This window comes from Pristis pectinata, chromosome 9, assembly GCF_009764475.1.
Source record: "Pristis pectinata isolate sPriPec2 chromosome 9, sPriPec2.1.pri, whole genome shotgun sequence".
NCBI lineage: Eukaryota > Metazoa > Chordata > Chondrichthyes > Rhinopristiformes > Pristidae > Pristis > Pristis pectinata.
Window position 1 is genome coordinate 36,195,848 of NC_067413.1, and position 13,047 is coordinate 36,208,894.

The 13,047-nt window shown below is 36.4% G+C and overlaps 1 protein-coding gene across 1 annotated transcript in view; it reads left to right on the plus strand.

Moving 5' to 3' along the window:
- Positions 1 to 13,047, plus strand: part of atp9b (ATPase phospholipid transporting 9B) — a 259,834-nt gene that overhangs the window by 111,196 nt on the left and 135,591 nt on the right. The window contains 1 exon segment of the mRNA XM_052023085.1: positions 2,878 to 2,972. Within this exon segment, the coding sequence (XP_051879045.1) occupies positions 2,878 to 2,972 (95 nt within the window).

Here is a 13,047-nt window from a genome sequence, read left to right on the forward strand (position 1 = left end):
ACATGATTAATTCTGCTTGATGGAATGGAGTAAATTCAGACGTGATATATTATTGAAAATACATTAAAGATGTTGCTGTTTGCAATGCATTGAAATCTGGACTATGCTTCTCAATTTATGAAAACCATTTCATATTTAGCATATATTCTGTGTTGTCAGAGACTGTCAGCAGAACTAAGGTACGTCTAAAAAAGTGCTTAAGTTTTTTGAATCACTTCCTGGGGCATTGGTACTTTTATTTTTGCCCTTTTGTTTTGTCCAGTTTCATAAGTCAAGATAACATCAAGTTCTGATGTTGCTTTATTTACTATTAGTAGAAAATAAACATGGCTAAAATGCTGGAATGTCAGGAGAAAGTGCCAACAGTTGATTCACCTTTATTCAGTGGTACTAATCATTTCTTTTAAAAAAAACATTGCTAGTTAAAGCCTTGTTAAAGATCATTAAGGATGAACTTGTGCTGCCATTCTACAACTGCATGACTACATTGAAAGCCATATTAGTCTAATGAAGGGGAAATATTGGAACATTGCCACAGTAATGAGAGAAGTAATTAGAGGAGTTCCCTGCCACATAGCATAGTCTCCAGTGGGCATATCACTGAAGCAAAATTTCATGCATTATCAAAAAAGATAGTGGAATATGTGCCCATTGCTTCCATTGAGCTCTGTGGGATTGAGGACTGTTGCTTTCTATCGAGCAAGTTAACATTTCCAACTAGTTTGGTGTCTGTGAAGTGCTGTATTTTTGCTGGTTATATGCCATAACTGATGCAAGTTATTTTCTGCACAATTTAACATTTGGAAACTTCTAGGTATATTAAACTTTGCACAAGTGAACTAAATGAAGTACTGCTGCCGATGTATCCATTGCATTTTCACAGTTGCTAGTTATGTTATGAGCTACTGGCTGCTGTCGGAGTCACTGTTTGTTTTACAGGAATAGTGCCCACTGCCACTTTTGCACATTTGAACAATGGCACCAAAGAGCTGTGGGTTTGACTGCCAGTTGGCTGATTAACATTGTGCTGCTTGTATGCCACTGATGTAGAACATCACCTCATGATATCCACTGATTTGTGAATAATTTGAGAGTTGCGTTGGCTTTCTTCCTCCATGCCTGCAGTTGTTGCTCAAGTGAATTGAAGCTGATCATACGGAGGGCATGTTTGGTTTTTTACCACATTTCTGATGGGGATAAATGTAGTTTAGCAAAGTACTATTCCCTTGTATTGTGAATGGGAGATAGTATATTTTCACGTGTTGACTCCAATACACTACTTGTCTTGTGTCAGGAGCCTATATTTTTTCAGTGGGGTTGCAGTTTATCAGTATACATTTTGAGACAATTTAGTGAGGGAGTTCTGATGAAGGGTTTAGGACTTGAAACATTAACTGTATCTCTTTCCACATATGCTGCCTGACCTACTGAATGTTTCCAGCAATTTCTGTTTTTATTATCATTGCGGGTAATGATTCCCTTTTTTTTAGAAAAGAGAATCTGCTGCATTGGTGTCTTACCATCCACTTCCTCATTAATATCACACCCTGCTACATGGTGGCCTCCAATTTTTCTCTCTATTTCAAATAGTGTTGATAATATGCAAGAGTTTGGACATAGTTTTACCAGGTTACCTTTAGTTGCTGAGTTAATGTGATTTTTTTTTTCAAAAAAAGGATGCTTATTTAGCTATTGGATTTTGTACTAGTTCAGCGATCCATTTTGTGCTATTGTGGAATCACTATATAAGGCCATATGTTTGGTATGATTTGGAAGAATACATTTAAGTAAACTACATAGTTGACTTCTGATATTTTGTTCAAACTCCATGCTTTTACCAAATTTCTCAAATAAATCCAGTAAAATTACCTCAAGAAGTGTCCACTGTTTGATGCATAATGTGCCCCTGGTTGTACAGCAATTGCACCTTTAGATAAAGGTCTTCCACACCTCCAAGGAGTCTTGGTGTCAGCAGAGAGAATGTTGAATCGATTATATAATCCAATGCCTTCTCTTCACTATTACCAAATTTGTTCAGTTCTTCATTGTTGTGCTTTAGTTTCATCAGTTGCTTGTGTTCAGACATTTTCTCTATAATTACTCAAGTGGCATTCTGGGCCCTTAGTTATCTGATAAATATTTCTGAGTAGTTATGAAATTGTCTTTGTACATTTGCAGTTCAGGAAAATTATCCTGAGCTTGTTTCAAAATGGCATAAGACACACAGCAGTTTTACCAGATGCAGTTTGAAATCGACCCTGAGCAAGCTGAGGTTAGGAAGCTTCCACTCAAGGAGCTAATAATACTAAAATAGGCATCTCAAAATTGGTTGATCTGTGTACTTCACCAAACTGTTCTGGTATAAACCAGGAAGAGTACTTCATTGAGATGGTTATTGCACAAAATAAGATTAAAATTCATCAATTAGAATAGCAGAAAGACCTGTGCTACTTTTAAAGCAATAGCTACTTGCACAACTATTGAATTAGTACAGGATGGAGCTGAATTTTGTTTTTTGACTAAAGTCTGAGAGATTACAACCAAAAGAAAATACTGAGGATAATCAGGCATGGTAGTGTAGTGGTTAGTGCAACGCTATTACAGCGCCAGCAACCCGGGTTCAATTCCAGCTGCTGTCTGTAAGGAGTTTGTATGTTCTCCCCTTATCTGCGTGGGTTTCCTTGGGGTGCTCCAGTTTCCCCCCACGTTCCAAAGACGTACGGGTTAGGAAGCTGTAGGCTTGCTATGTTGGTGATGGAAGCGTGGCGACGCTTGCGAGCTGCCCCAGAACACTCGACGCAAAAGATGCATTTCACTGTGTGTTTCGATATACATGTGACTAATAAAGATCTTATAAATTAATGTTTATTTTTCAAGGTTCGTGTTTCATTCGTACGGATCAATTGGATGGTGAAACTGACTGGAAGCTTAGGATAGCTGTTTGTTGTACACAGAGGTTGCCAGCATTGGGTGTAAGTATTATACTTGCATTTTTTCCCTGGTTACTTAAATTACTTCGTACTTCTACCCTTAAAATGCTTTGTATGAGACAAAGATGCAATAGTTTTTCAAAAAAAAACTTATCTGCAGTTTTCTTCCCATGTGCCAAATTGTGGATTAAACATTGGTTGTCTTAAGATGTTAATGTACTGTTCAACTATATGGTGAATTTTTAGAAAGGTTTAGAGCATGGCTGTTGACTACATACTGTTTAATTTCATTCTGTCCAAAGAGTGCTGTGGTACTGAAATATTTAGACTGGAGTTGGGCAGGTGTCTGCCTCGGAGTGCTGACACTTTGCAGATGTTTCTGTGAATTCAGAGAAAACAGTAGCCCAAATATTCAGGAGCAATGACAGTGGAACCATTATCAATCACTGTCATTACCCCATGTAACTTCCATGTGTGAACGTGGGAATCTTGGAAGTTGCTGTCTGTCATTTGTTGCTCAGCAGCAGGATGTGCTCCTCATGCAGTGAGAGAGAAAACTGAGGTGCCTTCACTTGTATCAGATATTTCTGCGTTGGGTCCGAAGCAATGCAAAAGGTATTCTCTCCTAGAATGGAAGTGAACTGATTGAGATCAACAGGTAAGATTTTAATTGAATACTTGGATAATTTAAAACATACATTTTTAAATATTAGCAATTTGTTTTGGAATCTCTAATGGCTTTTTAATTTGGATTTTTCCAAGTTTCTTTGGAATTTAATAACTTTTATGTGTGTTTTGTTCTTGAACCTTGCAAATATTGTATTTTATTTTTTTTTAGAGTTTTAAGAGTTAATTCTTTGAAGTTATTCTCAATTGAATGCTGGGCATCCTTTAGTTACCCCATATTTTGCATCTTTCAATATGTAGGGCCTTGCCATAGAGAAATCCTGCTAAGTTGTATAGGCATGATTGACCAGGGCAAATTCATATTATACTTTCTTCACAAGGTCAGCAGTGAGCTAACCATGTTTGCCACTGACTAAAAAATCTACCCTAATGTAACTATCCTTGAGTACTAGTGGCTCACTGAGCAGCTATTAGTTTGTATATAGGCAGCAGCTTTGCCAATGGTACAGAAGCACCAATACACATTGTTTTGAATTTGCTGAACTTCCAAGGTGAGGAATCTAATGTAAGAATGGGAATTTTAATATCCAATATTAATCTAGTGACATGTAGAAGAAGCATCTTCCTTGCCTGTATTGTAAACTAAAGATTCCCAAATGAAGGAAAGGTGGACTTCTGCTTGGAGATGGGGGGAAGAACATCAGGTTCTAAGGATGGTAGAAGGCATGGCATTAGAGGCAAAGGATTAATAGGTATAAACTAAACAGGGTGGGCGATATCTTCTAAAAGCACTTAACAGTGTAATGAAACATCCCAGGGCAGTTTATGGAAGCAGTATCATGCAAAACTTGACATAGGGCCACATAAGGCATTGTTGAAGACGGAAGTTTATATATAAAAAAATCTTTCAAAGGAGGTGTTATGGTGAAGAGGTTTAGAGGGAGAACACCACAGCTTGGAACCTTGGCAGCTGAAGGCACATCTGCCACTGGTAGAGCAATTTAATTCAGGAGTGATCAATTCCAGGACTGGGGGGCAGTTGGTGATCAAAAGATAACTAACTTGAAGTAACCAGACCAACTTAATGTGTCATTAGTATTCTCGATCTTTAGCCGGAATACAGAAATGAAAATGGTATTCACAATGTAGAGCTTTCTTGCAAAACACATATGGCTAACTGATTAAAATCATGCATTAGAAGTATTTTATAGTCCAGCTGTTTGAAATTCCAGTTAATATGTGCTTGACAATCTGTACTGATAAGGAGCAATTTATCCTTCATTATGTTATCCAAAGCTGTATAATGGTGCAAACAAATCTGAAAGGGTAAATTCCTGCTGTATTTGCGAACCAAGAAGTCAAGTAATTGCTTATATTTTAAGCATGTAATTGCAGTTTCTACCGTGCAAAGAAATATATATATGTGCAAATACATGTTTCCATTAACTACTTGATTATTTGCTTTGTTGAAATAGAAATTAATATCATAAGTAACCAGCAGGATACATAATTTATTCCATGCTTGAGGCATCTGAATTATGTGATGCTGAGTTGTTGCTTATAAACAGCTTTTAAGTTATGCAAGCCATTGTAGCCCCAATGTGCCCACCTACTTGCTTTGAAACTGTTTCCTACATTTTGGTATTATTGGCAATGCAAAACGATACATGCATTACCCATGAACACTGAGCTGGAAAATCAAAAAAATGTATATCTGTAGTGTTCAATCAGATAATTAAATGAATCTACTTGTAGTTTTATGTGGACCCGTCTGAACTCACATTTTCAAGGATTTGTCATCTTGGCATTGCATAAATGGAGATTTTTCTAAAATGGTGCAGTCTAAAATAAAAGCAACTTCCTATCTGTAAAATGGCATTACTTTCAGAATTCTTATGAGCTGTTAAGTTCTGTGGCCCCCTCAGGAAAACATGGGTTTGCTTATGCTATTTCTCAAAATACGTGAAGCTTGAAAAGAACTTAGCATTAAAAAAAACTGAATTGGGCTGTAAAGTGGTGATGGTTTTGTTCTAAGTCATTTGCAGACTAGTATAGATAGAACTACTGTTAAAGCTCCTTATTAATTCATGACTTTCAATAAAGTAGTCAAAGTTAGCTTGATAGTCACCATTGTAAGAGTCTAACTATGACTTGAGAGACATTTAATGTTTAGGCACAACTAAAAATAGGCTTGAGCTTTCTTAGTAGCTAATGCATTTTAACTAGATGCTTTAAGGTAGAGAGATGAGGGTCCAAAGTACATTTGCAGCATGAAAAGAGTTTTGTTTTGTGTGCTTGAGCTAATGTTATAAAATACCAAGATTTTCCTATTGGTAATCTTTTTAATCATGTAAGTTTTGTGCAATAATGAAGCCTTGTTTTACAATCAAGAACATGCTCATGAAATATTTATATTTTGTTATTGTATGGAACTACATCATAAAAACATTTTAATGATATAATTTATAGCACAAAATGTAGCCATTTGGTCCATGCCATTCAAAAATGGTGCTATTTAGCTTACTCCTGCTTTCTGGTTCTCTGTAGTCGCATTGGTTTAGGCTGTTTATTTTCGAAAAGTTAAATTTTGGCAGTCATTCTTTAAAGCAGAGCCTTTTTCCTCATCTCTTTCCTTCTCATTTCTCTCTTCCACCCCCCCACCGCCCTTCCCCATTTAATCCTCCTACTAATTAACTCAAATCTTCATTCCCTAATTGTTGACCCCTCCATTAAGGGAGATTGGTCCTTCCTGTTCACCTGTCTCGACCCTTCTTAATTTTGCACAACTTAGTTAAGCCTCTCCTAGTCCCCTTGTTTCAAAAGAATACAGTTCCAGTCTCATTGGTTTCTGCTCATTATTCTCCAATCCTGGCAACATCTTCATAAAGCTCCTCTGTAACCTATTCATTGTCAATTATGATGTTATTTGCAAACTTAGTTGTGGTCACTGCATTCAAGTTATGAACTTATATCATGGTAAAACAAGATACATCAGTGCTGAGCCTTCATATTTGTTCTATTATCCTTTCTGGCTGGGGAACTATATAATGCACACCTAGCAATGTGATTGCCCCAGTTTTGTTTCCCAGTTCAAACCCATAGGGCCCCATTTGATGTTTCTTGCATTTTAGTCCACTAAGCTGCAGCGGTTTCCTTAACCAATAACGTTACACTGCTCCTCTGTTACTATCTCATTGGAAAACCCCTGTAACCAGGAAAGCTGAGCTGTCATTTCTGCCTCCTTTAAGCCATTTGTCAGTCATAGTTCCACATATCAATGCTTTCAGTTAATCACTTTATATTTGCATGACACCATGCATTAAAGTACACAGCAATTTCTTTCAAATACCTCAGATTAATATTGTTATTTTCTATATTAAGTTTCTGCTGTTAAAATTCCTGTCAACTCATTTGTGCTATATGAAAAATATAAAAATGAGAAAATTTGGGTTGAACTAAAAATAACACTGCTTTTATATAGTCCTTTGGACTAGGAAAAATTCCAAGCCACTTCAGACAAAAATAAACTGTTCCAAAGGAGTCATTGGTATTCGCATTTTGAGCAAAATATGCATGATTCTGCTAGATTGCTGCTGGCAGTCTTATACCAGTTCTTCAAATAGTGATGTGTAATATGAAGAAATCAGTTGCTGCCAGAAGCACCGACTGGAATAGCATTACTTTTTAAGTTTCCAAATCCAGCTCTGCCTTCTCTGTCCTTTCTGATCACAGCATTGTGCTGCTGGATATGTAACGAGAGCGTTGATCAAAATCTTTCAGAGGTGGGTTTTTAAGCGGGGAGAGCCAGGAAGGCTAGACTTTGAATTGCTTATATAAATCCAAAGATCACTGATCAACACGATGCTCCCCTCCCCCAACAAACTCGTATCACCTGACTCGATTCAAACTTTCCAACTATTTAAGTACTTTATGAGCAGTATCTTCTCTTTTGAGAGAGTTTAATCTATTAAGTTTTTTATGCAAACATGTTTGATAAATTGGATAGAATTTTGAATAACAATATCCACTACTATTGTGAAGTGGAGGCCACCAATTTCTGGAGTGATCTTGTGGAGAAGTTGGGTCGTCTTGTATCCAAACTGAGACCCAGGCTTAATCTCCTGGTCCCTCCCTCCCCCCCCCTTGTCCTCCCCTCCCACCTAACCCTGTGATCTGCCAAAGCTCTCAATAGCAAGTTCAATCTCCAAGCCTTCGTCTGTCAGTCATTTACCTATTGTTGCCCCTGCACTTCACACCTGATCCTGAGCCCTCATCTGCCTTGGCCAATTATTGATTCAAAATGACTTCTCTCCGCAATTGCCCCTGACCCACCTCACTGTTCAGCCTATCAGTAGCCCAGTATCTTTCCCCCCTTCCAACACATGCACACTTGCTGGGATTATACAGCATTAAATTGCCTATCAGTTACACCATTAAAGGAGACTATCAGAGAGCCTATTCATTTGAATGAGGATTCTCACAGGATAATGGGAAATGAGTGATTCTTTTCAAAAAAAAATTAAACTGAAGTAACATTTTAAATTAATGTTTTAATCTTTGATTTATTTTATTTAAAACTGAAGTAACATTGTTTTAATCTTTGATTTATCTTTAACACAAAACATGTCTCTTACCTATCAGAGACTTTTTAAAATTAAGACTTCATGGGTTTTGGCAGTGAGCACAGCTTTTCTGTCTGCCAAAGGCTATCTGGACTATCCAGGGGTGTGTCCATATGACAACATTGCTTGAAGCTGTCTCACCACAGGCGTCAAACTGTGCCCCATTGCCAGTCTCCCAGGTGTGGACCATGAGAGAAGTTGTTCCTCCACATCCAGCTCAGGTGGGTGCAGGTGACCAGTGAGCCCAGTCCAGGAAGATTCAATCCTATATTTTACTGCCACTTAATTACATGAATTTTAACATCCTATAATTCAATTTTCTGGAAGCTGTTTTGGATCAAACTCCTTCTCCATTGGGGTGCTACCTCCCCCCTCATCTACCTCGTCTGACATACTGATGCTTCCTATAAGTGGTCATTCGAAGGTGATGGGCAGTGTCCTGCTGTAATCTCTTTTATGAATTTCTATGTTCATAGTTATGGAACCTCCTTGATGAGTGCTTCCCCACTGAACAAAGATCAGAAATGAAGATTATTTCCAGTTTAAGATACCTTCTAAATCATTGCAGAGCTCTGCTCAAAAGAATTTATTGATCTCTTCTGCCACTGATCGTTCGGCATCATGCCTGTTATAAGCTAGATCCCATTGCTATCACTTCCATAGGGTTGCGTTAATCAGGAACACAGCAGAAGAAAATAGGAGCAGGAATAGATCATTAGGCTGCTCAAGCCTGCCCCACCACTTAGTATGACGATGGCTGATCCATGCTGGCCTCAACTCCTCTGTGCCAGATCCCCACAAACCTCAATTCCTCAACCTTTCAAATATTTAACTCCCCACCTTAAATATTTCTTATGATCTGGCCTCCACCACCCTCCAGAGATTCAGTCCCTTCAGAGTACAGATTTGTACAGCTTTTGTTTCTCTCCATCTTATTTACTGCAAAAATATATAATTGTGGTCTCCCATTTTATGTTAGCATTATATCTCTGCAAAACTTTTGTATTCATATTGTCATATCTGAATTGTGGTTTGCATCTCATGTTCACATTTTGTAAATCTTTACATTTAATGCAATGTTTATCTTAGCACCCAATAAAGACATTGGTCATCGGCATTTTTGTGGGTGCTTAGATTGTTCAGTATTGTACCTTGCTCTCTTGCCATTCCTTCGTTTTCTCTAATCTTGGTGTACACTGAAATACTACAAAGAAAAAAATCCTTCTGTGACAGGCAGATTGATTAACAAGGCATGCAAACTTAATTGTAATGATGCTGTATTTGTATTACATATTCTGTTGAAGCTGAAGCTGTGCCTGAAATTTCCACTGATTTCAAAAATATTTGCATTTTGGAGTGTAGTTGATGTATTTCACAACTAGAGTAGTAAATTTTAAGTGCCTGAAAAATCCACTTTGTGTATTTCATTTCTTTGCACATGGCAGTATATTATTTTCATAAACTCGATTACATTTGAGTTTTCTTAAAATTCTTTGCTATCCTTGTACAGTCATCTTAACAGCTAGTTGTTACTCATGGAATGTCCTCCCACAATTTTGAAATGTAGACAGATGCATTCCAGTTCACAAGCTCTGAAGGAAGAATGCTTTATTTTTAGCTTTTGACAATTTGACCACACTTAGTATTTTGGATATCATGAAGATTTATGTTGAATTTCAAGTATTTTAATATGCTGTGATCCATAGTTTTTTTCTTTTATGGATTTGTTCCATGCAGAAATGGCAAAGCAAAATGTGGATTGCCTTTTTAATCACAGTTCAAGTAAACCATTAACATGTTCACTATGACCTGATAATGCTATCTGAATACAACTAATACAGCTTTTGATAAATACCATAAATTGTGCATTGTTAGTCATGAGTATCCATACCTTTGGACAATTATATATGCAGTAGATTTGGATGAGTAGGCAGGAATAAAGGAAACATGGCATATTTGCCACAAGATTAAGTTTAATATAGTTGATTTTTCCTTTAAGTTGCTTAACAGCTTATTTTTCAACTTCAAAAAATCTATTTTTGGTAATGAATGTATACATTCTTTAATGGATTCTGTGGTTTTTCAGTGCATAAAGAAGTTATTAACAATTGCAGTTAAATTTGGATGACAGAAAATCAGGGTAAAAAAAACTGTTACTAACATTTTTGTTGGAAAATGCTTCCTGTTTTACACCGGAAGAAATAGAGAATGTAGCCGTGATTAACTAAGCGGCAAAATCTTAATCCAGTTTCTCTGGCAGTTCAACTAAAATGGAGCCTTAATTAAATTTTAAACTTAAACGCAACCGTTTAAAAATTGAATTTAATTTTATTTTGAAAGCATCAGCAATGTGAATTGCAGGCTGAAATTATAGAGCCACCGTATATATCTGGAAGTACAGCGTCATTGAATGTCGATGGTTTCTAAATGAAGATTAAAAAGTTAATAGGTTTACATTTAGTTCCGACGATTGAATTGGAACCACTTAAGAAATGGAAATGTGAGCATTTAGTCATTTTTGACTATATGGTATTAGTAGTAAAAAAGAAGAAACCTGTTTGATAAACTATAAAGAAATCATCTGATCCAAATTGTAGAAATTTAAATGTAAAATGATTCTGTGTTAAAATTGGTGCTGATTGCAATTTTTATTAAAAGTTGATTTGGACTTGAGTAAAATTTATCTAAGGTCACAAATGTGCACATAAAATTATAGTTATAGCTTAATGGTGTTTTACTTGAAAAATTCGGGTATTGCCTTAAGCCCTCCATCCTAAGAGAAACCTTGGGTTTTCTTGTGCTGTACAGGAATACTGTTTTCAATTTCAATCTGGTATGTTTAATTAGCAATGCAAAATTTGAAGACAAATTAACTTGGCAGAAAAGTATTAAGTTAATAAAAACTGTTTTAATAAGCAATCAATATTCTATATTATGAAAGGATTAGCTCTTGTTAATTTACAATTATTTCTAACTCAGCAACTCAAAAGTGGTTTTTGTTTCTGCTGTAACTTGAATATTATAAACTAAATGGTAGTACACCTATGTGTTGGGAGTCTTTTGAAATGCTTGACCATTTGTTTATTCCATGGCTTATAATGTTCATGTTGATTGATATTGCATAGTGCCTTGGGGTGTGGTTGTGAAGCATTGTGAAATATCCTGAGGATGTAAAAGATTCAAAAGTAATTAAGTTTTATTTGTTCTTCAGGAGCTGGTAACATTTAAAAAAAAAATCCAAAAGTAATGTATTCTTTTTCATGTAATGGTCCCAGTTAAATTGGGGGCACTGTTATGGACACGTAGAGCTTGTGCATGTCACTTGTTCAGAACCCCGAATTAAAATTTCTCAGTTATACAATTTGAAATTTAAGATTGTACAGTTTGTACAGCTTGACTTCATTCCTTGAAGAAATGTTTTAAACTCAATTCATCTTCCCCAATTATCTAAGTGTTTGAATAAAAAGTAGTTTTTTATATATTGGAAAACTTGAATATTTAATAAATTAAATGGCATTTTACCAGAACTATATATGTATATGGAATGCCACCTGCTGGGCTAATGTCAAAATGACATGTGAAGTACAGATACCTGCATACCATAAACGTTACAACTTCATTACTGCATAAAAACTCCACCCAAGTACATTTCGCTTTGCTGATTTCTACCAACACATTTACAGTTAATATCTAATTATGAGGATGGAAGATTAACTTTCTTTTTGCATGGTGAGTCCAGAGTTCAAATGTGCCTGTGCCGTATCAGAAGTTGCTCAAGATTGGAGACTGGTGCATCTTGGAGATGTTTGCATTCTTGCAAACTTGGGTTTAAATTAAAGCTATTTGTGCATGATGTAAATCAATATTGTAGCAGTATTGAGTGTATGTACCTGCCAATCATCTGATTTTTGCATCTATATGACAATGACATGTTATCAGTGCCATCACCTGTTGAGCATTGTAACTTTATATATTATGATGCCCTGAATAAATCAGCCTGTAAACTTTCAGAGGTTTGCTTAAGAGGAGATGATACCACTGAAGATGATAGTTCAGATTTTGTCATCTTCCCAAACCACTTAATGTGATCAGAGAATTAAAATTTCAACAAGTCATTTAAGATTGCTGTGCTGTGAGGACTATAAAACCCAGGTTAGGTTTCTTGTGGTTTCGAAGTCATTTCTGAGGCAGCATTTTCTGGCACCATGCCCAGTCTTGGACATTGTCTTCAGCTTCTGTGATCAGGTGAATGTATTACTTGTTTCTGAGATCATTGTAATTTGCAATGATTGGTGATGTGCTGATTTATAATAAAAAAAATCCATACAGTGGCATTTACATTTAATTATTTTTATTGAACTGGAGTTCATTTCATGTCATGCATCCCATGTTATGCTTAAAGACACAATGAGCAGCAGTCATGATTTTTGCCTTGTTCAAGTACTGGGTTTCATAACTGTTTAACATGATTTGCAGAACCATCCTTTCATATTACTGTTAAGGAAAAAGGCTGAAGTGACCCTGGATGGTTCCTGACAGATGAATTGTAGCACTTAGCTAATTCTTTTCTGTGTCCACAAATGTTCCACCAGGCTAAACATTGTTTATTTCATCCAAGTTCGTTCAGCTGCACCCTTCTGGTCATGGTGGGGTGGAGGGAATGAAAAGCAAATCACAAGTCCTCAACATTGTAAAATGGGTTTCTTGTGTTGCTCTGCTGATGATGTTACTGCCTAAGCTCCATATGCATCAGATCCTTACTGATATATGACTAGTTACACTGCCGAAATTTTTAGTTGGATTTGAGGTTGTTTTTTGCATTTCTGAAATGCGACATGTGCTGCCTTTGCAAGCTGCTCTTTATTTTG